The 27,473-nt window shown below is 36.9% G+C and overlaps 1 protein-coding gene across 2 annotated transcripts in view; it reads right to left on the bottom strand.

The window, feature by feature from the left end:
• Nucleotides 1-1,207: 1,207 nt before the first annotated feature.
• OBI1 (ORC ubiquitin ligase 1) overlaps nucleotides 1,208-27,473 on the bottom strand; it is a 42,008-nt gene continuing 15,742 nt past the window's right edge. For both annotated transcript variants that reach the window (XM_026493448.4, XM_048215667.2), the window contains 3 exons: nucleotides 25,847-26,095; nucleotides 22,236-22,324; nucleotides 1,208-3,957 (listed from right to left, as the gene is read on the bottom strand). In XM_026493448.4, the coding sequence (XP_026349233.1) occupies nucleotides 2,442-3,957; nucleotides 22,236-22,324; nucleotides 25,847-26,095 (1,854 nt within the window). In that variant the 3' untranslated portion in view covers nucleotides 1,208-2,441. The remainder of the gene's footprint in view (nucleotides 3,958-22,235; nucleotides 22,325-25,846; nucleotides 26,096-27,473) is intronic.

Below are 27,473 nucleotides of genomic sequence, written 5' to 3'. Positions count from 1 at the left end.
TGAGGATAACAGCTCTTGGTTTACAGAGGATTAAAGGAAATAGAAGTTAGTAAAGTACTTGGTTTAAATAAAAGTTTGTTTTTAGAGTGTGTATACAATATACTTAAAAATATATGAAACCACTACATTTATCATGACATATCAGATTATGGTAAAATAAGTAAAGAGTACAAATGAGAATATGTGATTAAAATAAAATCCTGCAGGTTATTCCCTTCACCTGAGAAATGTCACAGGTTTGATTAATTTAATATATTGTTAATATACTGAAATATTGTTTTGGGAAGGGTGGAGCAACATTTCTGACGCAGCTGGGAAATGCTCTGGTCCAGTAGAGACACTCTAACCCTGATTAGGCATCACGAAATCAGGTTACACATTCTGGACTGCCATGGCACACTATCAGTATATATTTGGATTAATGGATTAAAAACTGACACATTCATAGTAAAGAAGAGTTATAGACAGAATTAGAGTGAGGCTTACCCTCAAATTTACTCTATTTACTCAGAAAAATTGTGGATTTTTACATTTAATAGAATTTCAAATATATTATCATATTGTCAAAGATATCTAAACTACTAATATCTCTAAAAGTACCCACTGACTTTAACACATTAAAAGAAAAAAGAACACACAAATACTTATTGGAAAATATATATGATAAAAATTATGCTTCATGTTAGCTTTTCTTTTTGGCCCTTATTATTTCTAAAAGTGGAAGGCATGATTCTCCAAATCATAAAAGTGATTTGTTACACGTTTATGGTTTCATTGAATCCTTAGAGTCTACTATTAACAGGGGTCAGCAAATTTTTCTGTAAAAGGCCAAACAGTAAATATTTTAGGCTTTGTGGGCCATATGGTCTCAGTGGCAACTATTCAACTCCGCCACTGCAGTGTAGAAGCAGTCATAGGTAACATGTAAACAAAGGAGTGTATTTGCGTTCTAGTAAGACTGTATTTAGAAACACTGAAATTTGAATTTTGTACCATTTTCCGGTATTATGAAAGATTTTTTGGATTCTTAAAAACCATTAAAAAGTGTAAAAACTATTTTTATACTTCACAGGCTTTTCACAAAAAACAGGTGTAGGCCAGATTTGGTCCATGGTCCATAGTTTGTCAACCCCTATAAGATTAATTAAAAAGGGTGAGTTTTACTGATCATTATAGGCTAACTCAATATCTGAGACAACATCAAGGATTACAGTGCTTATGACATCCTTTATTCAATTCACATAGAAAAGCATGCAGTATTAATGTAAAACAGTACAGTATTAATGTAAAATGTTCAGTGCACATTAGATAAACAAGTTATTAGCATACAAACCATTTTAAAGGCCTATACAGGCATACCAAACATGTACAGAATATACTTTTTCAGACCCTAAATTAAAAATTGTGCTTAGCTCACCTATTCTCATCTCAACACTCTTCAGGAAAAAAAATTCTGTCCGACACAAAGATAATTCTATTAGCCAACTAAAACTTCTTTTTCTTAGTAAGGAGAACAGTGCAAGCAAGAATGCTACCATGCATACAGAGTTTCCACAAAGAATAGTAACATGCAAACAAGAACTTCACTCCAAAAAAAGCTCCCCTGGGATGAAAGTGGATCAAGAATTTGGCAAAGAGCGCTTCTGCACCTGTGTATATGGAACAATGAAGCTACCAAGTTTAGGCTCCCCAAACCCAACCAACCATTCTATGCCTTCTTTCCAAAGTAGGTTCAATTTCTGATATTTGACACACACAAAAAGATGAGGAAATGAAAACTACCTGACATAAAACAAGTATTTTCATATAGAAACTGCATTCTTTCATTCTAGCAAAATGTTCTCACAAAAACTGTACAGAACACAATGTTAAAAATGCAAACATACATACACAAAACCTAAAAAGAAAAGTAAATGAATATTAGACTAAGGTTAGAGTGCTATTTCTCCATCCCATATGGCCCTGCCTAAAAGTTGAGCCATCTCTAAACATAAATAAAAAAGGGCAGGCAAAATTATTTCCATCCTAGGAAAGCTTTAAAGAAACTCAAGTGTCTTATGAGCAGTGTGTAGACAACCCAAAAAGTTTTATTTAAGAAATCCAAGTTCTGAAGACAACCAAGGCTCATTAACAGGCCACTGTATCTAACAGCTATATCAAGACCCAAACAAACAAAATACACCTAAACCAGATACATATAAAAAGAAACCTTCTCCTTATCCTTTCTGGTTAAAAAGATGCCCAAACGAAACTGAAAAAGGACAAATTCTTTAAAATGAACAAAAGTATTTTGGGTACAGGCTAATCCACCATTCTGACCTGACATTTGACTACAGATTATCAATTCAAAATCATATAGAACTTTTATGAGGGAAAAAAGTAATTTTAAAAACTTATTATTCCTCTCAGGACAAAAACATGAATGACACCTTTCTAATGAGTCAACTTTTAGTTGCTTTTGATGGGCTTGCATTGGAAAGACTGCTCTGGATTTTTCTTTTCGTTGATTGATTCATATTTTTATTCCTCTTCTCAGGCACAAAGGAAGTAGACCAAGGAGACTGAAGGTGGTTATGAAGACCATGCATCTCTGAGGTCACCTTAAATAAAGATGACCCAAACCTCTGATCTTCAAATAGCCGGTGTGAACTGCTTAACAAAACACCCTGGGAAAACTCAGTCTGAAACAGACAGCTTGGAGGTTTGATTTCATTAGTACCTGGGTTAGAACTGGTATGGAGAGAAAAATCTTCATTCATTTCTTGGTCAGATGGAGAGAGGAGAAAAAAGGAAGTGGGTTTCCAATCATTTCCATTTTCTAACTGATCAGTAGTTAGAGAACCTTTGGAAAGGTTTGGCTTAGTTCTTTCTTCCAACTTATCTGGTTCCTCCAGAAATTCACTGCCTTGAGATGACTTTGATAACCCATCCAAATCCACTGACTTAAAACCATTATTACAGGGGCTCTTGCTGTTGTCTGATTCCGACATCATTGAATCCAGCTCAGAGATTTTGTCAAGGTAAGCTGCGTCCATGGATGCTTCACTGGATGTTCTTGTCCGATTCATTTCAAAAGAACGAATAGAATTCAACCTCTTAGATAAGCATGAGCCTGATTTCTCACTTAATTTTAGAGTAATTTCTCCAACAGAATTTGCTATTGTGTTCCCCTCTGGGCTTTCAAAATCCAAGTTTTGGGCATAGCTTGTGGAACAACAGTCCCAAAACCCTGTCTTTGAGGAAGTAAAACATTCTGATTTCTTTTCATTTTCACTCCTATCATCTTCTGATGAATCTTTATTACAAACATTTGGAGAATCACAAAAATCATCAAACACCAATTTTCTGAGATGGTTTGAGTGCTTTTTGGAACCCACTGCTTTGACTACAGAGCTCTCTCTATTTTCTGGAGTACTGAGCTGAAGGCAACTAAGGGACAAAGGAGTACAAGGAGCTGGAAGATCATAAAGTTCTTCATCTTTGTAGGGTATACAATCACTTGGCTTATTACCCCATTCTCTTTCCAAATAAGTATCCATACTTGTATCTGTCACATCTAACATTATTTCCACCTGTTTTTGATATAGGTCTTTGTTCTTAGAACAATTTGGTTCTGTTTTGCTGGTGCTTTCCTGCCTGGCAGAACTGCTAGAAGGTTTTGCCAGGTGAGAACTTGAGGTGGATGAGCCAAGCTGCTTTCTGGCACCATCACCTTGATTCTTTGATGCCATATCCTCCTCGTTGCCTATGCTCCCCTTGCCATCTGCAGAAAGTGCTCTCTGGCAAATGGAATTCATAGCTTCCTTCTCTTCACTTGAATTTTTTAGCTGTGCAATTTGAGATTCTAGTTCTTCTATATACTTATCACTTCGTTCCAGAGCTTTCTTGAGACGATTGGTTTCACGTTCATGCTGTTCTACTTTGGACTGAAGAGCAGCTACTGTAAACCTTCCAAACCTACAAGGAATGGAAAGATAGTTAACTTTACAGTTCAAGTTTTTTCTTTCCTTTTCAAAGTTTAAGAGTGTAAACTATATCAACCCATTTCAATTTCACATACCAGTGACATTTCAGACCACTCGATGAACAGGTCAAAAGCGATGCCAAGGTAGTATTTTCAGAAAAGAGTTTTTCCACTTTATATAATAATATGCATATGATAACAATGGCAAAGATCTAATAGGATACTCTTGTGGTCAAATCAGATTAGTAGTGGCAGAAAGGCAGAAACTCACTGCTGATTTCCCTTCCAAGAGCTAACTCTATCAATTCAGCTCATATATGCATGCAGGGTTATCCCCTAAAACAATGGCAAAGATTTATGATAACATTTGAACAGTGGTCCACATCTTGAAATATTTACATTCAATCATTTTCCTATTGTGCAGCAGTGTTTTACAATACATTTCTTATACAATGTCACCTTGTCAAACATAAAATGCCAATTTGAAATTCAGAAATCTTAGCAGTCCCAGCAGGGGTGGTTTTAAATACTTATTTGGACCCTTTCAATTACAGCCACTCTTGATCTGAAGCTTTTACTTGGCCTTTCTGAACACTGGGCTTTAATTCATTCCAGTTCTACTTATTTTTGGCATTTTACAACTGTGTGGGACATCAATCTCATTTCTTCCAACTTTGAAATATAAAGTCAATATATTACACATAAAAACATTTTCACATTTTCTGAAAAGGAACCTTTTGGAGAGTAACTGAAAAAGAACATATCAAAAATTCCTTCTTTTACTCAGGATTATCTTGTTTTCATTATTCCCTTAAGAATGGGTATGGGAGGTACCTGGGTGGCTCAGATGGTTGAGTGACTGACTCTTGATTTCCGCTTAGGTCATGATTTCAGGGTCATGAGACTGAGCCCTGAGTGGTGCTCTGCTCTCAGCGTGGAGTCTGCTTAATATCCTCTCTCTGCCCCTCCCCTTGCATGCTCACTCGCTGTTCTCTCTCAAATAAATAAAAATAAATCTTAAAAAAAAAAAAAAAAAAAGAACGGGTACTAGGCTCAGCTCAGAAAACAGTTTTGAGCACCTAGTATGGGCTGATGGTATATCTGGAGCTGGGGATACAAAGATCAGCAACACTGTCCCACCCCAATGGATATAAAATGTCTACCTTAAATTCCATCTGAACATCAAAGAAAATTCTATCTTTTAAGAAACTGCTTCTTATGACCGAATAAACATAAGCCTTGCATTCTAACCTCATGAAAAATACTCCTCTCCACAAAAGTTCTTTTAAAGAGCCTCTTTCTATAATCTTTTTGATGATTTAAATATTGACCCATCTTAAAGAATTCACGATTGTCTGTTCGGAGGAAAGTACTTGAGAAGGTGGCTTCTAAAAAAAATTTTTTTTAAATCTATGGGTTTATCTTTTTCTTCTTTTTCCCCCTAATTATAAAAGTAATTACAATTAAGAGGTGCTTGGGTGGTTTCTTGGTTTCGGCTCAGGTCTAGATCTCAGGGTTGTGGGATCAAGCCCTGCCTAGGCTCCGGCTTGGCAGGGAGTCTGCCTCCCTTCTCCTTCTGTTCCCCCCCACCCCCAATTATGCCCTCTCTGTCTCTGAAATAAATAATCTTTTTTTAAAAAGTTATTACAATTAAGAAAATATACTAGGTATTAAAAAAAAACACAAAGAAGAAGAAACCCACAGTAATTACCTTTTAGAGACAACCACTACATGTGCTCTGACTCACTCAATGCCCAACACCTCCTCTTCCACTACAGCCCAATTCACTCTCTAGCTTACTCTGACACAATTCCTGCTCCGGTCACTACTGGGGGAAAAAAGCAGGGCAAAAGTAGATACAGATTCATAAAATCTCAGGTTTAGAAGGGCCTTAAAAGACTCAGTACTGAATATTGATCTAATCACTGCAATTAACTAACTGAACTCCCAGAAAAAGCATACTCCCTTCAACCTCTAAAAAACAAAGCAAAAACCACAGGTATAACAATAACAAAACCAACTACAATAACAAGCCTCCCTGTTTTAAAACCAAGTTTATTACTACTATGAGTATCTGGTTAAATGAATGATGGTAGTTTTTCCTTCTTTGTTAGAGAAAAATGTTTTAGTTTATAAATGTAGTATCTAATAGAGCTGTAGTTTCACAAGAGGATTTTAAAAAGCAATGAATATCTTAAGGACATCAGCAAAAATGTAAGTTCTTGATTGCAACTACTCTATAATCAAATAACCCACATATTTTTAAATGGAAAAAATGTGTAGCATGTTTATTTAATGCAAACAGCAAAAGTGACAGCCTTAAATTTGCTTACCAAGATAAAATTTATCTTTTTCTTAAGTGCGATTTTTACAATAAAGGTAAACTCAGAAGAAAAAAAAATCAAACAATTTTTTAAAAGATTTATTTATTTTAAAGAGAGAGAGAGAAAGCACAAGCAGGGAGAAGGGCAGAGAGGGAGACAAGCAGACTCCCCACTGAGCAGGGAGCCCGATATGAGGCTCGATCCCACAACCCTAAGATCATGACCTGAGCTGAAATCAAGAGTTGGACACTTAACTGACTGAGCCACCCAGGTGCCCAAAAATCAAACAATTTAAAATCAAATAATGTTACTAGATAGGTAAGTCAGCCATTACCAAAGGATGTCCTTGGGAACTCAGACGCTTACATAAGGAAAGACTAGTGACAAATATGAAATGTTTCCCAAAATATTAGCAGCTTTTTATTAGCAGGTTTTAACCTGGAATTTCAAACATGTCACTTTATTTATTTATTTTTTTAAAGATTTTATTTATTTATTTGACAGAGAGAAACAGCCAGCAAGAGAGGGAACACAAGCAGGGGGAGTGGGAGAGGAAGAAGCAGGCTCCCAGAGAAGGAGCCTGATGTGGGGCTCAATCCCAGAACACCGGGATCACGCCCTGAGCCGAAGGCAGACGCTTAACAACTGTGCCACCCAGGCGCCCCTAAGCACATCACTTTAAGATGCTACATTTGTCCCTATGTTTATTTTTTTTTAATGTTTTTAAAATAAGTTAACAAATGGTTCTGAGTTGAAGTCAAAATGACAGCCCCAACCATGTATTCTGTGTTACTTCAGAAAGAAAGCTGAAGTGCCCTAAGAACTAACAACAACAAAGGCCAGCAATGGAGCACATATGACAGAGACAGCAAGCACAAGTCACTGATGGAGCTGGCTGTTTTCTAAAAGGTCACTGCCCTCAATTCCCCAAAGTTCCATTTCAATACTTTACAAGTCTATAATACTTTGAGTGATCAGACCTTTTTACCATGCTAATAAGAGGCCTGTGCTGGTGGACAAACTAACAGAAATGTATAGTGAAAGCTATGGAACTGATCAATTAATTAATCAATCCATGTAATTTTTGTCTCTCTCTCCCCCACTAGAGTATAAGCTCCAGGAAAGTAGGGAGTCTGACCAACTCACATTCACTGCTAGCTCCCTAGAACAATTCCTGGTATACAGCAGTCCTCATTAAATGCACCTTGAATAAATGTTATTTTCTTACTTTAAGATGCATCAATACCTTACATCAAGACAGAGCCAACAACATAGGATAAGCCAAAGGTCCTTGGGTCTCTTTTACGTGTTAAATAAAATCTTAAAAAAAAAAAATTGCTTATTTATTTGAGAGAGAGAGAGAGAGAGCACGAGAGCAGGGTGGAGGCAGAGGAAGAAGCAGACTCCCCACTGAGCAGGGAGCCTGTTGTGGTACTCCATCCCAGGACTCCGGGATGACCTGAGCCAAAGGCAGTCATTTAAATGACTGAGCCACCCAGGTGCCCCATACATGTAGGTATTCTGAATCACTATATAACTAAACTGAATGTTTCATACATTTGACTGTTTTTTTTTTTTTTTTTTCATTGACACCAAGGAAAGCAGCAACAGAGAACACCACATACAGAGCATAGTTCTGTGGCTTTTTTGTTTTGTTTTTACTACAGGCTTTCCATCTTATACTGCTCCTTCTAAAAAAACCTGCCACTTAAGGCACTTGGGTGGCTCAGTCAGTTAAGCATCTGCCTTCAGCTCAGGTCATGATCCCAGGGTCCTGGGATACAGCCAGGCATCAGGCTCCCTGCTCAGTGGGGAGCCTGCTTCTCCCTCTCCCTCTGCCCCTCCCCCCGCTCGTGCTCTCTTCTCTCTCTCTCTCTCCTCTCTCAATCAAATAAATACATAAAATCTTTAACTCTAACCTTAGCAAAAGAATGGAAACATATGAGACTTTTGACATAGCTATTAGGAATTTTAAGCTTACCCTCGACTACTGTATTAGATTTGGCAAAGGGAAATTAATCAAGTCATATAGAAATAACAATTAGGGCTGCATATCTGATGCTATACTTCCATAAAAGAAGACAACGAAGATAAGAGCTTATTTAACTTTGGGTTTTAATACTCTTATTCACACTAATTCCAGATATTTCCAGAGTACATAGCATTAAATGAATCAATGCCAAGGCAAGCCAGAGGGAATTCTAACATCATTTACCATACTTCCTTTTCCTGAGCAAATTTCAAAATGGAGTATTTTTATAAACATTCCATTAGAGACCAAAAGGCTTTGATTTTCAAAGTAGCAGTGATGGCCAAAGGCTTCATTATGTCAGAGAAAACATCGTAAAGCAGTTTGGGAGCTGCAACCGATATATCGGAAGTATGCTAGAATCTAGGAGAAGCTTAAAGGATTTTGCAGCTTGCAATGTTAACAGATATATACAATCTGGATTAGGGCTCCCCTTGTCCAAAAAGCTACAGAGGTACAAGATTATTCCTGTCCCTACTAGCAGTAGGAGAAATGAAAGTCCTATTAGTTTGACCTTTGAGGTATTACACCTAGAATAGAGTATTACTCACAATGAAAAGCTCCTCAGTCCACATTATCTCATAGCCCATTACACAGAAGTAATAGGATGTGCTTGAAGGGGATTAAAAGAAAGGAAAGGTGGTAAAAGAATAAATGCCAGAACCAAGTACCAAAATATTTAACTTCTAGTGCCATGCTGCCATTAACTAATTGTGAGAACTTGAGCAATTAACTTGCCTCTCTAGTTCTCAATGGTATCCCCAACAAAAGAGATAAAGTCAGCAAGTCCAGTGGTTGCTGAGACCACTAAAATTCTAAAACATCTTCAGGACATAGGGGGACATCAGGGAAGGGAACCCACCTGCCCCTCCATGCATCTTTGATTTCATATCTTTTCCTTACTTGCTAGATGGGGTAGTAATTATGAAACAAAGTGAAAGCAATCTTTGGATCCGGACCAGCTTTTATGATCTGGCCTATGTGCCAGTTTTCCAGCACTGATATCCTTGCTGTACACACTTCTGATATGGGTAAATTTCAGTTGCCACAGTTTAGGTAAATAATACCAGTTACTTAACAACGTGGCTCAAATTTACCACATTATATTAATGTAACTAACTGCATGAAACTGCATAAAATAAAAATTTCAATACTTGCTTTTCAGTTCACAAAACAGTACATAAATAACATACGCATCAGTGACCAATCGGGTCACTTCTTTCAAAGTCTGAAAGTGGTCACTTTGCATCTGTTATTCGGTTCACACACAGACAGTAACACGTGTACTACTGTCACGTACATTTTACAAGAATGGATAATCAAAAGACAGAACTGGTCAACAAAAAGGAAGGTGTGGCAAAGAACTGAATAGTGATCAATGCTAGAAGTCAAACTGGAATCAAATGTAAATGCAGTTATTGAAGAACTGACCATGGAAATGTTGAAACCGTCACTATCTGAGAGACCCTAGCAATGCCTGAGGAAACTGGGAGCGGCAAACTTATTGACCCAAATGAGAAAAGTAGTTGTGATGAAAAGAATAAAGCTGTCTAGAGGAAGTGACAGGCTGGCAAAAAACTTCACATTAAAGCAATATGGAGATATTTCACAACATTGAAAGCATTAAGGATAAAACGTTGGAAGCTGATGCAAACTTAGGAGTATGACAATTCGTCAAGGCATTAGAAAAGATGCTAGCTTCATATCATAAGTTATAGGATAGGAAGACAAGCACTATTCAGATTATTCTCCACAGGTTTTTTACAAAGAAATAAAATACTTTACACTTCACAATGTTTCTAATGTTTTATTTTTATTTTTTTTAAAGATTTTATGTATTTATTCGACAGAGATAGAGACAGCCAGCGAGAGAGGGAACACAAGCAGGGGGAGTGGGAGAGGAAGAAGCAGGCTCACAGCGGAGGAGCCTGATGTGGGGCTCGATCCCATAACGCCAGGATTACGCCCTGAGCCGAAGGCAGACGCTTAACCGTTGTGCCACCCAGGCGCCCCTCTAATGTTTTAAATTACACTACATAAATATTAGTTTTACTCTTTTTTCATTTCCATATACATTTATAGCTGAAAGCAAGAGATTTAATGTTTTGACAAAAATTATTAAAGTTTATAAAGCAACCTGATTTTTCCCATTGATTATTAAGACTGCTTTTCATGGTTTTTATTTGAATGGCCTTTTTTATGGTCCTCCACAACTGTGCAAAGTGAGTATTACCTACACTAAAGGAATAGTTGATATGTAAGAAAACCAAGTAAACTTCAGTGAGTCTTGAAAGTTTTTTTTAAAGAATAACCCATTCATAGAGGGAATTGTATTGTACAGTTGCATGTTTACACAAATGCTGTTGCATATCTTCTCATTCCCTGACTTTCAGAGATATTAAAAAATATCTTATTTTAAACATAGAAGAGAGGTAGGGTTTCAAAGGGAAGAACATTCCATTATCCTTTTCCCTTTCCTAAATATTTTTTCCTAAAGCAAAATTCACCAGTTAGAGATTCCTTAAATTTGCAAACTCCTCTTTTTGATTACACGTAACTGAAGAAAGTAGCTTATAATATGAACTCTTCAGAAACATGAAGTTTGATAGGAGTGGGAAGAAAAGGGAGAGGCCCAAGTACTGTGTTCTGCCTTGTGCTTGCGCACGCAGGGTGGCAGAGGGGCATATTTCAGGGCAAGAGGGCAGAGAGGACCAGGACTGTAGGAAGCTCAAAACTGTACTTGGTGGTGAGGGCCTTTCGTTCTCACCTGTTTCCAAAGAGTTGTTTGTGTGTTTACCTATATCTATCTCACCCTTGTGTATGTGTCAGGAGGACCGTCAAGGGCATTCTGTCTTTAAACTACTAGGGAAGCTTTGGGAAGTGGCTGATACATTTTTATCTGCTGCAGAGCTGTATGACTTGCCAGTGTTTCTTCAAGAGTTTTTTCTTTTTAAAATTAAACACCCAGTGATGAAAATTCTACATTCTTAGAGAATTTATTAATCATAAAAGTACCATCTATGACCAATCCTAGCCACACAAGCTGCTTCCACAAAAACATGTTAAATAATATGAGCCACACTAAGAGAAGAGGAAGAAATTCCTCCCTCCGGAAGACTCAAAACAACATTTCTGTTTTCTGGACCATCATCAATAAAGAAAGAAAGAAATAGCCCATCATCAAATAAATAAATAAAGTGAACTTGCATGATGGAATTTAACAAGAGTAAGTGTAACAAGTAAGTCTTTAACAGTAGCCTGACCACTACTGATAATGACAGTGACAAACATAACAGCAGCAATCACAATTTATTAAATGTTTACCTGAATCAAGCCCATAGCTATATGCTCATTATATATTATCTTTTTTATTGTCCTGTCGACCTAATAAAGGAGGATCTGTTATTTTTATTTTAAAGACAAGAAATGAGAAGCTTAAAAAGACTGTCTCTTATTCAAGGATTTGCAGAAAGTGGCAGGAATAGGATTTGAATTCAAGTGTATCTGAGTCCAAATGCCAAGTCTGACATTATATGAAGTGCCTGAACATTGAGATCCCTTCTTCAGTAATACAAGTACCTATTTATACTGTAAAGTAACATAAAATACAAGCTAGGACTGCTGAGCACACAGTCTGTACACACAGTTAAGTAACTAGGATTGCTGTAATATTTACTAATCCATACATTTGCTAATAGAACATGGAGAGGAAATAAGGGATCAAGATGTAGGAAGACATACAGATATGTATGCACACAACTGATAAATATTTATCAAAAACCTACTATATTTTAGGCACAAGTTCAAGAATATTTTGCAATTTCCAAACATCATTTATTACAGTAGCCTTTCAGGAAACTAGCACAGACAGCTCACCCCAACAAATGCCAACCCAAAGAGGGTATCTCCTTTAACCAAAGATACGAGGACTAAATCGGAACCCAAACCACAAATCTGAAAGCCCCATCTTAAAGTGTGCTAACAACAGAAAGTATACATGATCATTTTGTCTACCTCATGCATAATCAGCAGGCATCTTCAACTATAAGGAAACAATGCTACTTATGTGAAATAAGCAAAATTTTAAATGTAAAATTTTAGGGCCTAAGCCTCACACAGGTACTTGTCCTGGGGTCTAATATTGAGGAATAAAAAAATACCAGCTATATTATGCTGCATCTTAGTTTTAGCATACAATAGAAAGTGCTTCAACATTTGCAAGAATAAAAAAAAGTCACAATTTCTTCCTTAAAGACAAAGGTCACATGGACAGTGGAACTAGATAAAGAATTAAGGCCCATGTAGCCATTTTTCCTCCTCCTACCTCCCAGAAGTACTGTTTAAAGATTAAGGTACAGTCTGCTTTGCAAGCTTTCAAATGGAGAGCCGAGTTTTAAAATAACAGCTCACATTATCAATACAATTTTAAAGGAAGTGGTTTTTTGCTGCATTTATTAAACTAACCATGCATTTGTAGTTGAAAATTGTGAGGCTGAAAATTCTTGCCGAGAAACCTAGAAATTCTTAACACAAACAACCTTAGAGTTGGGCTGCATATGTAAATTGAAGAAGAAGAGATTCCCTTTTGTGGTCTCTAAAAAGGGCTGACACACACACACACACACACACACACGCGCGCACACACACACACACACACACACATATATTAACTGTTCTTTTTACTATGGAATAAATTCCATTTTATTTGATGAATATATTTCATTTCAATTCCACATAGAAATACCTTAATTTTCTTCCCCAAAAGAAAAGATCAGCCTTGAAGTTTACAGGATATCAGTGGGGATCCTAATCTTTCATGGAAGGAAATAACCTATGACATGCTATTTCATATCTTTTTACAGTTCTAAAAGGAATAAAGGACTTATATGTTTTCCCCAAATATAATAACCTTAACAACAAAATCTCAACAGTGTAAGAGGATAGCTTTTGCTATATAAAAAAAGCATACTTAAAAATCTCCGGACTAGTATCTATCTATACATTTTTCACTACAGTTAAATCAACCTCTCTCTCACCATGAGGAGCAATCTATTTTTTTATTCTCCCAATTTCAAAGGGGATGTTTATTAACACAAGAAACAATCTAAAACAAAATAAAACAACAAAAAAACTGTGATCCGGCCACGCTGTAATTATTACTCTGATGACAGTTACTAAGGACTTAAAGTATGCTGAGGGAATAAGAGAAAGGAAAACAAAGTAGAAGACATTCTTGTTCTCAAGCAGTTCCTAATCTTCCCGACAACCCTACTGCTTAGTCATTAGCATGCATTGCAGGCTTCTAAAATATCTTATCAATACAATAAAGACAAGTTGACAGAAAACTGCAGTAACTGTCCATCCCCAATTAGCTGAATACCCAGAGAAGGGCCCCTCAGGCGGATGAGGGGCCCGAGCACACCTGGCTGTCACAGTCTGGCCCCAGGGTATCATCAGGCTCCCCTGACAGTCTACAAGTTCCCCTTCCGGGAAAACCAAAGGGCATAGCAGAATCAGTCATCAGATCAGGCTGGGGTCAAATACCAGGAATCGTGGCGTTTGTCAGAGCAGAATCATGAGAAGTAAAAAAGGCCAGAATAGGTCAAGAAGGGACAATAGCCAAGGCCAGCAAGACCAGACATGCTGCTGAGGAAGCCGAAAGACAGAAGCACTCTGAGTGGTACTGGGATGTCTTGAGACACAGTTTAGGAAGAGCAGAAGTGTGAACCAAGAAGGAGCCACAGCTCAGAGTCAGCACGGAGACAGATCAAGGTAGGATAAACCCAGTACAAGTAAGGAGATAGATGAGAAATCTTGTCCAGAAGCCCAGCAACCCCACCTCCTCCTTTCCCCTTTCTTGCTCCCAATCTCTAGTATGACCTAGGAAAACCTCAGGAAATCCCTCTGCTCTCCTCATTTGGAGAAAATGCCAAGAATCTTGGGATTTCCTGTCCGTGTAAACTCTTTGTACTTTAAGCTTCAAGAAAACTCAAAATCTCAATTCCCTGGTTAGTTCTCTCCATGTTGCAGCATGGAATATTAGGGTATAAGGACTCCTTCCTTCTGCCAGTCTTCAGAGAAGGAACACATACACACACACACACACACACACGAGTCATACACACACTTACATATACTTTATACAGATACACATATTGCATGCATTTTTATAAATATGTCTTAGCTCCAAGAAGCTAGCCGTTAGATTAACTGAGCATCAGTCATGGAACTTGTCAGTATACCACTTGACCCTTAATAATATAAGAACAATGGGAAGAACAAGAGGAAAGTGTTTCTTCTGTCTTAGGAACTCATGGGAGGGCTTCACAAATAGAGTAACAACTGTGGAGGAATTAACAAGGCAGAATAAAAAGGGAGAGGTTAATGGGGAGAACCAGGGAAAACAAAGGAAAAGGCATGAGCAAAGGTGCAAAGGCATGTCATAACATGGCGAATCTGGTCAAAATTCAGCATGTCAAAGCAGAGTATAAGAAGGGGAAGGTTGGCTGGGGCGCCTGGGTGGCACAGCGGTTAAGCGTCTGCCTTCGGCTCAGGGTGTGATCCCGGCGTTATGGGATCGAGCCCCACATCAGGCTCCTCTACTGTGAGCCTGCTTCTTCCTCTCCCACTCCCCCAGCTTGTGTTCCCTCTCTCGCTGGCTGTCTCTATCTGTCAAATAAATAAATAAAATCTTAAAAAAAAAAACAAAAAAAAAGAAGGGGAAGGTTGGAGCGGACACAAAAAGGCCAAAACTCCAGTCATATTGTAAAGAGCCTCACATACTTATGAAGATTTCTGGGCCTTAATTTGAGGACAGTGGGCATCACCGAAGGTTATTAAACAAGGTAGTGAGATAATCAAATTTATATTCTAGAATACTGGCTATAATAAAGCAGATGCTTTAGGGTTGAGAGTGGAAAAGAAAAGCAAGCAATCAGAAGGTTGTTTAAAATAGGCTAAGCAAGAAATCATGTGCATCTAAACTAGTGGGGAATGAGAAGATGGATTAGAGACATTTAAGAGGTAGGATAGATAGAATATACTGAACAATTAGGTGTGGGATGAGGAGAAGGGGTGGAAAAACAGAAGACTGAGGTTTTTATCTGAGGCAACCAGATGAGTAGTAAAGCCATTAAGGAGGATAGAAACAAAGCAAGAGGATAAAGAATCTTTTGAGTAGAATGGATAACAGATACAATTATTTAGACACACACCTATATCAGTTTTGTGCTATACATTGCTCCAAGGACATAAAATTATCTCTGTTAATCCTCGCAGTAACATATCATCCACATTTTACATAAAGAAAATGATGGCTTCAAGGGATTAAGTAATTTATTGAGTGTTATTTATCTATTCATTTAATCATTCAACAAATATTTATCAGATGCCTTTCAGGTGCTGGGGTTTTGCGAGTGAAGAAAATAGGCAGTAAGATTCTTTTACCCTTGCGGAGCGTGGAGTTTAGAATGGAAGGGACAGACAACAAACAGATCAAGCTATTAAACAAACAAGATAATTTCAGACTGATTAGGTCTAGGAAGACAATAATACTATAACCTTGGTTCAGTACTAGCTGTGGGCTCTGTTATAAGCACATTTCAAGTTTTAATTTATTTAACCATTACTACAACCTATAAGATAGGTACTACTGTTGGCCTCATTTCACAGAAGACAAGAACAGAGATACAAATCACAGAGCTAGTAAGCAGACAAAACCAGAGTTCAGTCCTAGGGAGTCTGGCTCTGGAGCCTGTGCTCATAATCACATACTACACTGCTTCGTCATGCCATGATTTTATTACTGTGATATCACAGTAAGACAGTGTAAGGACTTAGAAGGTACTGAAGCAAAGGGCTGCTTTAGAATGAATGATCAGGAAAGGCCTATCTGAATCTGCTGACAGAAGGAGTCAACCACATAAAATCTGGAAGCAGAACATTCTAAGCAGAGAGAAAAAGTCCAGCATGTTTTAGAAACAGAAAAAGCCAGTATGGCTGGAGCAGGATGAGCTGGGAGAATGATATGAAGTGGAACAGGGAAACATAAACTAGTTTGTGAGGAATATGGATCTTATTTTAGGAAAAAAAAGGACAGTTGTAGGCAGGAGACTTCTATAATTTGATTTATATTTTATAAAAAGACAATTTCAAGTATGGTGAAAATGAACTGGGTAGGGGAAGGAGGGGCAGAGTGGAAGCAGGGACATTTGAATCCATGTAGTCTGTCTCCAATGCTAAGTATTTATTTAAACACTACACTATGTGGTGAATTTAAGGTATAAGATCTTGGGTGAAGGTATAAAATAGACAGAAATATGAATCTACAGCTGAGGAAAAATGTAAAACCAAACAAAGATTAATTAGATTTTATTTTATCTCTGACATATAGGTAGATGGTTATTAAAGCTATGGGAGTAAATGAGATGGCTCATCAAGGAACACAAATACAGCAAAAAGGGAAGAAAGCCCAGGTCATAACCTATGAAATCTATTCTTTCCTCTTCAGAGTACTTTTTTTCTTATACTAATAACAGGAAATACTGTTCACTATCCAGAGAGTATCTGGAGCCTTTATCTTCCCCCAGAAGGAGCAGGGGCATGGGGGAAGACTGGTCCATAATGACAAGCTTTGGGGTTGCTGTGCAGTAAAAGAGCTACATGCAGGGAGACATTATCAAATCCATAAATCTCACTAAAGACACAATGACAAGAACACATAACATTCCTGAATACATATTTATAGAAAGGAAAGCCATTAATCCAACTATAACCAAGTCTGATATTAATGACCTACAGAGTTTTGTACATGGAGTTTAACACCTTATGCTGTTAAGGCAAGTTAGTAGCTGAGAGCAAGAACAGTTGCTCCACTAAAGCCTCCTAACAGCTGGCACAAACCCTGCCTAGTGTGCCTAGAGCAAAAAAAAAAAAAAAAAAAAAAAAAAAAAAAACAACCAAAAAACGGCACAACTGAACAGAAAGATCTGAGAGAGGGCATGAAAATTTGAAACACTTTAAAAGTCAATTCTTCAAGGACAAGTATATCCACATTTCTGGGCACAGTTTAGGGATAGTAATTGAAGCCAAGGGTATTTAGGAATATGAGAAACATTAACACTAAAGTCTTCCCTTAGCTTCTTCTCATTCTTGTTATTTTTTACCATGTGGAGGTGTAACACTCCTGGCATTCCCCACTAAACAGAAGACTGAGAACAGGCCTTTCTGTTTAAAGCACAGAGTGATGGATGTAGTAGAGGGAAGCTAACCAGCTATTTAAGTGGGGTGATGATGGTCACAATGGAGAGATATGCAAATTACATAGAGGACTTCTGCTCTGAGTCTCAGAAGGAAGCCACCATGTTTCTCAAGCATAACCATAGCTAGTACTGGAAATGAGGGACTGGAACTAAAGGGATTACTTAGTATTTCTAACAGCTCAAGCTGTTTCCCTCTAGCTCAGAATGCCTTCCTCCTCATGGAAATCTCCACCCTTCAAAGCCAGGCTCAAGTCCTGCCTGTTTGATAAAGACTCTTACCATTGCAACGCACTGGTCATTCTCTTTACTCTTATCGTGGTCTCTGCTATTTGACTTACTGTTCAGTATTTAATTGTTCCGTGTATTTTTGTCTCTTGCTTCATTAGATTATGAGCTTTTTAGATGTGTTTCAGGAGTTTTATTTTTTTTATTATACATCCCCTTTCTTCTATTAAAATATTCTGTATTTTAGTAGTCACTTCTAAAAGAAAATATAGACATTTTATTAGGTAACCACAATACCTAAACAAAATTAACAGTAATCCCTTGGTATCACCTAATATCTAGCTTATATTCAAATTTACCTAATTGCCTCAAAAATGTCTTTTGACATGCTTTGTGATGAATCAATATCCAAAGAAGATCCATATACTGCATCTGATTATTTTGACTCTTAATCCTCTTTTATTGTAAAGCACATCCCCCTTCCCATTTTGCCAATGATTTTTTATTCATTTTTTAAATTTAAAATCAATTAATATACTGTATTATTAGTTTCAGAGGTAGAGTTTGTGACTCATCAGCTGCATATACCACCACCTTGCCATAAAGTGTACCACATTTGGCATTTGTCTGTTTCCTCCTCGTCTTAAGAGTTATGTTTATCAGGCTGCCTGGGTGGCTCAGTTGGTTAGGCATCTGCCTTCAGCTTGGGTCATGATCCCGGGGTCCTGGGATTGAGCCCCGCATCAGGCTCTCTGCTCTGCGGGGAGCCTGCTTCTCCCTCTCCCTCTGCCTGCTGCTCTGCCTGTTTGTGCGTACACGCTCTCTGTCAAATAAACAAATAAATAAAATCTTGAAAAAAAAAGAGCTATGTTTATGATCTATTTTCTCAACAAATATGTATTAGGAGCGGAATATGAGCCAGAACTCTATAAAATGCAGTGGCTACAACAGTGAATACAGCTATAGTCCTGGCTCAGACAGAAGAAAGCCATGAAACAGATAGTTGTACAAAATATTAACTACTAGCAATTATGATATGTGCTATGAAGGGAAAGTACAAAGTAGTAAGAGAAATTATAGCAAGGGAACCTAACCTACTTTAGGGGTCAGGAAGAATATTTATTTTATGTAGTTCAATGCACCTTGTACAATGTTAAGTAAATAAACATTCAGTACTCCCAGGCTGGCTGGGAGAGTTAAGTTTTCTTCAAATTATCAGTCTTACAAACTAAAGGACACATCACTACCTCTGGAGTTATGAATCTCTTAGGAATCCATGTTAAAGAAAGCTGAAAGGACAAACAAATGGTTTTCCCTAGGTGAAATAAACTATTTTAGAAGAGAAGAAAAATTCAGGAAGTAGCTATATGAAATCAAAGAAAAAGATCACATTTTCTAGACTACCAGTTTAGATGTTAGGACAATGAATTTTTGACAAGGAACAGAATGGATATTATTTTAACCTGAAGAACAGGCTTAGTAGAATATCTGCCATACTGCTCAAAAAGGCTTTCAGGTGAAAGTTGAGAAAGGAAAATTATTCAGGCACACTTTAAGACTGGATATAATGGATGGAAACAGAACAGAAAAACAGCAACAGAGGAGATAAATAATAACCCAGATTTTCATTTTAAAAGGTTATAGCACTGTTTTTAAAGTATTATAAAATACATTATTTTTATACTGCACTATCTACTTGAGACCAATTGTAAATGTTTAAGTCACCTTGTCCACACCATATGTTAGTCTAGTTTGGGGGCAACAGTATTATTTGAGTATCTTGAAAAGAAATACCTTCTGCTATGACTGTACTGTATTTGCCACCCACAGCCAAATTCACATGCTAAAGCCCTAACCCTCAGTCTGACTATACAAAGAGATAAGAGTTTTAGGAGGTAATTAAGGTTAAATGAGAGCATAAAGATGAAGCCTTAGTCTGAACTGGTGTCCTTCTAAGAAGAGGAATAAAAGGGACACCTGGGTGGCTCAGTCGGATAAGCATCTGACTCTTGATTTCAGCTCAGGTCATGATCTCAGGTTCGTGAGATCAAGCCCTGTGCTGGGTGTGGGCGTGCAGCCTGCTTAAGATTTTCTCTCTCCCTCTCCTTCTGCCCTTATCTCACCTTCCTCTATTTCCCTCTCCAAAACAAAAAAAAAAAAAAAAAGAGGAAGAGAGACCAAACTCTCTTTCAGACATGTGAAGACATAGTGAGAAGGTAGCTGTCTGCAAGTCAAGAACAGAACCCTTGCCAGAAACTAAAACTGCTGAACCTTGATCTGGGATGTCTAGCCTCCAGAACTGTGAGAAAGGAAATATTCAATGTGTAAGCCACTCCATCTATAGTATTTTGCTATGATTGCCCAAGCTGACAATTATACTTTTCTAAATTTTTTCCTCTCTAGTATCTAAATTTTAAAGCTCTCTCCTCTGCATGATTTGTAGAATATGTCTGTGCAATTTGAAGGATGCATCGGAAACGAAAGCTATGTGTATAAAAAGGATACCTTGACACCTACCCAAGTAGACAAGAAAAATAATTGGTAAGGCATTTCCTAATCAAGGGAACAAAATGGAACAGATGGTTGTATTTGCTTGCATTTACTTTTAAACTCTTGAAATTTCGTATTTTTTCAATACAAACAGGAGCTCTCCTCAGGTAAACCAGATCTGGGTATTTTCAGCTGTGGTCAGCTTCCCTCTGAATCCACTAGGGTTTGGTGATGCAGAGTAAACAAGGCTATAAATCAAATGCAATGCATTTAATACCTCAATGCATTGCAAATTGATCTGGAATAGGGGTCAGTTCAAATCGTTTTTTAAGTGAAACTGTTCCCTTCCCCTGAAGGGAAGGAATGGAAGTTAGAGATAGCAAGTCCTAAAGTTATATGGGATTCAGAAGTGTGACTGCTTGTTAGAATAGACAGAGGCCAGGTTTCTTCAGGTAAGATTCTTCTGTTACTTATCAGGTTGGAGCCGTGGATATTTAAAAACACATCCTGGTGGCTGGCATTAAATATGAAATCTGGTGGGCAACTTTTCAAGAAATAAATGCTGCAGACAAAATAGCTTTAGTTCCATTCAGCACACTGTGGGAAATGCAGCTAATGGACAAGCATTACTCTGACTGGCAAGGCGAGGTGCCAATAAATGAGAGGAGCAGAGATTCAAACCACCACATAACAGCAACATTTCCTAAGCTTATTTCACTAATTTGTCAAAGTACAACATTATCTGAAGTGAAAGAAAAATGAGGTTGGAAAGCACAGGGGAAGGAACTACTTAAAAGTAAAAGCTATGCTTCTTTCTCTATTGGTTAGTTATCTCTGCTTTGAGTAATTATGGTTTACTTCTACCATTTCCTGATACCACACTTGGTTTTACTAAAGGCAATGTTTTCGCTTTTTCATATGATAAGCAGAGAGCTACTTCTGGTAGGATAAATTTCCACTGGTTGCTTATGTCTGCCTTGCCTTTTTCCAGTTGGAAGAAATGAAGTCCAGTAATTACAGAAGGAAGGTGTGGAGTTCTGATATGCCAACCCCTCAAAGAGGGATTGAGGGCCATATTCTCTGCTTGTCTTTTTTTCCCCCTGAAGAAGAAAAACTTCAAGTGCTATCTCCCATCTCTTCTCCATCTTTAACTCTCAACTCTCAATTGTTTCTTATAATTTTAAACAAACTATTAAACAGGTCAATACTTGTACTCTCTTACTTGGAATGGAATGAAAACTATCCCATCATAAAGGAAGAACAGATTCACTTAATTGTATAATTAAAATCAGTCTAGAATTCAACAAATAATGTCTTAAGTTCTATTTCAGATATGCTTTCTAGTATAATGGTTAATGTAATAGTGTAACAGTTCTCTGTGTAAGGTAATACAGCATGGACTCTGGGGCTGGACTATGTGGGTTCAAATCCTATTTCCACGACTTACTAGCTGTGCAGATTAGACAAATTAATTTAATCTCTCTATGCCTCTGTCTCATCTGTAAATGGAGAACACTAATAGTACATCACAGGTTATTGTACCTGGCAAAGAGAAAGGACTATATGCATGTTAACTACTATTAAGATTATTTCAGAGAATATCTAAAGGGCATTATGTTAATCACCCTACTCTCTGTTGTACTATTAAACAGTTATATATAAAACCAAGTGAAAGTTCTCCTGTCTTAGGTCACATAAAACAATCCTCTCGCTAATCAGGTAAGGAAAAAGGATAACAATGAAATCCTTTCTTCAAAATTAGCCTTAAATGACACAAAGATCTCACCAATAACATAAGTGTACACTTGACTTTTAGAAGCAAGACATTCTATTTAAATCTACATATTTCAATGAAAAGAGTCAAATGAAAAACACATACAATAATAGCTTATTCTAAAACACTGACATAATCTGAAACATTGCTTTATAAGCAAAATACATACTTCTGGGGTGATCTGTTATCAACTTCAGCCTTCAGTCGTAAATTCTCCCTCACCAGGCCACCATTTTCCAATTTCAATTTTTTATTTGCCTTTAAAAAAGAGTTGAAAATAATTAAGCATGAGCTAAAACAATAAAACAAGTGCCTTGTAAAAATTATGTCACGAGCCATCTGTATTTTTTAGAGTGATATCAGAAAATTGAATATTAGAACATGGCCTTCAGAAACTTAAAATCACCACTGGGAATGACTTGTGAAACTGTGAACACAACCAAGCATTTTTAATCCATATTCCCCAAGCACTTTGCAATTCTCCTATCCAGGGAAATAAACAGAGTTAGGTTAGTTAGCTTAGAGTCATTAAGGGACTATACTAATGGCAAATATATTTTTTTTCCTTTTTCACATAACTGAATAATTCTAAGCATTATACTATATGCAATTATTTGCAAAACTAATGCTAAGAGTTAATTCTCATGAATTATGAGCTATGAGATTGATTTTTGGTTGCTACTTAAAAATAGCTTTTTAGTGGTAACAAATCTAATATAATTAAACCAATTGTTTTCTTTCTTCAAAAGTTTTTCCCCAATGCCTTGGCTCACAACTTCTGGGACTCTCAAAATTGGGTCAATATTTTCTAATAAATTGTAAGGATTCTCTTTTGATTAAAAAAAAATCCAAACTACGACTTTCTTTTTGTATTGTCTGATACCTAAAAATTGTTTAACAAAACATTAATTGCTAGAAAATTAGAAGTTGAATATTGATTCTGGACAAAAAGTAGTGTGCCTCAATTTTAGAGTCTTCTTAAAAGCCATTTAAATTCCTCAGTAATGGCATTTTTTAGTTCCAAAGAATAACACTCCCTAGCCTAGAAACCAGTCTCACTAACTTGGCAAGAGAAATGTCTTTGACTAGAACACTGACATTTAAAACATTTTAAAGTGAATGGGTCACGAAAACTACTGTTAACAAAAAGGTTTAAACTGAAAGGCTTAAAAACATATTTCGAAAATTTGACCAATGTTTTTGACTAATTTGCAGAACTTCTGACTATATTGCTTGTCCACCCCCACACAAATACCCCTAGAGGATGACAAGAGAGGAAGGGCAAAAAAACATTCTTCTTGGCATAAAGCCTGGCTGGCTCTTGTACTTACACTCATCGAGGTTCTTTTGGGCTCTTAAACAGCTGCTTATCCTCACGGTTGCAAACCAACCAGTACTGTGGAGGGTTAATTCTTTAAGTGACTGATAAATACTATTACTGCCCCTCTGAAGATATAAGGAAAGTCATCTACTTCCTCATACAAACAGACAATGAATTAAGCTCTCAAACATAGCACCATAAGAGGAGGCACTTAGTGAATGCTTTTTGATGATGATGACAAGCTTAAATTAGAAACTCATTTGATTTCTTTTCCCCATCCCTTCCATATGGTATCGCTACATTTCAAGGTCTTTCACCAGTCCTGTGGCTCTCTAATATCCTCATTATGGGCTGGCTGGTTCCTTAAGTATCAGAGGTATTTTCTTTTCTTTTTTTTTTTTTCTTTCCAACTATCAGAGGTATTTTTGGTTGAGTGGGTCAAGATTACCAAGAGCAAAGTTCTGCCCATTTGTTGCACCTAAAAGAGTAATGAGGACTTCAGATAACTATTTTGCATTTGCAATACTAATTCAGTAGTGATATTGGCCTCATGATGGTTTCAAAACTCATCAGAAAACAAGTCCATTTCACTCATGCTATGTAGTCTGAATCTTTTGTACTCCTGTATTTGATTTATAGTATGTTATTATTTTTTACCTCAATTCAAATTTTGCTTCCACGTTTTCTAATTCACTTGTGCCACAATTTATTGCCTAGTACTACCTAATACCACCACTAGGCATCCAAAATGGGCTTATTAAATATCCCAAATAATTCTGAGGTCTCAGTGTAGCTCTGGGATTGAATTTAACATGTGACCTTTAAAAGAGCAAAGAAAAACTGTTTTATGTACTTTTCTTTCACATACCCCCTACACCACTTTTACAAGCCCAGAGTAATGTTTTCATACCAATCCTCATCTTCAAAGAAGCATTTATTGCCAAAAATTTAGATGAAGTTTTAATAACTATAAAGGAGACCATGTAGAACTTAATGATAGCTCAAGAAGACGAAGGGAAATTAAAGGAGACATAGTAGATTAATAAATACTGTAAATTTCCAGCTGTCTTTGCTTTTCATATCCTCTTCCTGGACAAACCAACAGGCTAATGTCCTTCAATACCCAAAGAAACTACACACTTCCTCTAAACTTGTAACAAACTCAATGCAATTATATCTGTAGTTTCTTTTTTCTCTGAAAGCACTAAATTCCCTTCTTTTCTGAACTCAAACAACATTTATTTTATAGGTAGATATGTGAAGATGGCTTGGTATTTACACTAAGTTGCAGACTTCTAAGCTACTTAGCCTCACTGAGGATCTGAGGGTCAGTATGTTGTGGTATTTCTTTAAGGAGCTCATTAATGATTTCAAGGAGGCAGGATTCAATAATTCAACACACTAAGGATGTTTTAAGGGAATGCAGACAGGTTAAATGGGCGGTTGTGGACATGGATACCACAAAACCATCACCATTCAGCACAGCAGGACTCTACTGTGGATAAACTTGAAATGAAAGCCAAAGGCTGGTCCCTCTGGCCAACAAACCTCTACAGCACTTGATTTAACAACCTCTCATACTGGATCTCATCTCTTTTCCTGGACTGAAAAATCCTAGAGGTTTGCCTTTTCCACCTATGCTTTATCTTGTTGGATGAAAAGAAGAATAATTGAAAAAAAAAGAACTCAGGGGCGCCTGGGTGGCTCAGTCATTAAGCGTCTGCCTTTGGCTCAGGGCATGATCCTGGCGTTCTGGGATCAAGCCCCACATCAGGCTCCTCCGCTGGGAGCCTGCTTCTTCCTCTTCCACTCCCCCTGCTTGTGTTCCCTCTCTCACTGGCTGTCTCTCTCTGTCAAATAAATAAAAAAAACCTTAAAAAAAAAAAAGAAAAAGAACTCACCTCATAAGCTACAATACTTTTTTGCATGGAGTATTCTAAAGCATCTATTCAAAGCTTCCTTGGAATTAGTCATTAAGTCTTTTAACTACTTACAATCTTAAAAATCAGAGAATGATAGTACTAGAAAAGATATATTCCAAGCTTTCCATTTTATAGGTAGGGAATTGGATACATATAGGGCAGTCATTGACATAAGCTTAAAAAAAAATTAAGGCAAACCACAAAGAGGGGAAATAGAAACACATCCTTTAAACTGATGTCACTCTTCTACAAGAAGATGCAAACTCATATAGAAGCACTACAGTCTCCAATTATGGTCACAAATGGAACGACCTGATATTTCTTGGCAGCTGATGACATTTAAGAAGAAAAAAGTTGTATTACTTATAAATGCTTGTCCAGAGATTTTTGTCCTTCCCCCAAAATCTTCTGATGAGTGAAGATATTATGGCTATTCTTCCTTTTATTTTATTTTTTACTATGTTATGTTAGTTACCATACTATTTTTACTTTTAAAGGTACTTAAAGTACAGAATTTTAAAAACAACCACAACTTACTTCCTTTAACTTATCCACATCATCTTTTACTTTTTCATAGATTTCATTAGCTGTTCTAAGTTTTTTCTTCCACTCTGCTACAGTTTCTGGGTCAATTTTACTTGGATTATCTGCAACTGGATGTTTGTCTTCATTTTGGTTGCCTTGCATCAAGGTTAAAGGATCCAGAATAGTCTTGATTTGTGACTCCAAGCTGAGATTTTTACTTTTAAGATCTTCTACTTCTTTCTGCAGACAATCTATTTCATCCTGAAAAAGAATTGCATGGCCATTAGATAGACACAGATACTAAACACATATGTATGCTAAATTGAGGTCAATGTGTTTTTAAATTTTATACTCAAAATTCTGCAGGTATACAGATTCATTATGCCTCAGAATAGTTTTGTAGGCAGAAAGTCACATACAGTTGAAATTCTCAAAATGTATTTGACTCTGATAAAAGCTGGCATTTCCACTGCTTTCATTTTAATTCAGTGATAATTTGTGGTTAAAAAAATAAAAATGTTGGGGCGCCTGGGTGGCTCAGTTGGCTGAGCATCCAACTCTTGATCTTAGCCCAGGTCTTGATCTCAAGGCCATGAGTTCAAAGTCCCACACTGGGCGTGGAGTCTACTTAAAAAAAAAAAAAGTCAAATCTTTTATTTTATTGAAGAGATGCAGAAAACAAAACAAGTCACGTGAATTCAACAAGGATGTAGATTCTGCAGAAGAAAATTCTTAGGCATGTTTAACTGCTTTAGTGAGGGGAATTAAAAAAAAAGTGTTGATCAAGGTCATAATAGGTTTGTTTGATAGTTACATTTTTGCTTCTGCATTTGAAGTAGGAGTGTAACCCTATACTATGCCCTTCCACTTTCCATTCAGTTAATTTTTAGTTTTACTTTTAACTTTTCTACATTCTGGTTCTTCAATTACCACTGTGACTATGTAAAGTATTAGTATTCCCCATTTGGAAGTGCTTACTCTCTTAAATTCAATTACTAAACATTTGGTCTAGAACTTTTTTTTGTGATACCACTTATTAATCTATAATAGATATTTCATCTTAAACTAAGATTGTTAGAAATTCTGTTGTTAGAAAATAAACAATATATCAGTGAACATTTAAAGGATTATTCTGATTATTATCTAAGTGATAAATATTAAGTATGTAAGAATACATTTTAGAGTTAACATAGACAGTACTATTTATATTTTAAATTACAGTACACGTCAAGTCAAATAGCATTATAAAACAAGAAAGTAAGTTTTTTGTTGGAATTAATATATTAATGAATAAACAAACATGAATAGGAGAACATATATGAACGAACATTTATGCAGTCATTTATTTATGCCCCACTCTATTTCAAAATATTTTTGAGGCAACTGAAGCAGTTTCCATGCATATATTTTAACTTAAAAATATTCTGTGTTAAAATAAGGATTAATAATATCCCCTCTTTAGTCAACATAAAATAACAACTGGGCTTAATGGCTACTACTCGAAACCATACATATTCCAGGGTGCCTGGGTGCCTCAGTCAGTTAAGCATCTGATTTCAGCTCCGGTCATGATTCCAGGGTCTTTGGACTGAAGCCCTGCTTCTCCCTCTCCCACACCCCCTTTTTGTGCATGCATGCT

The sequence above is a fragment of the Ursus arctos genome, unplaced genomic scaffold (assembly GCF_023065955.2).
Source record: "Ursus arctos isolate Adak ecotype North America unplaced genomic scaffold, UrsArc2.0 scaffold_10, whole genome shotgun sequence".
Taxonomy (NCBI): domain Eukaryota; kingdom Metazoa; phylum Chordata; class Mammalia; order Carnivora; family Ursidae; genus Ursus; species Ursus arctos.
This window is presented reverse-complemented; position numbering and strand designations above follow the sequence as displayed.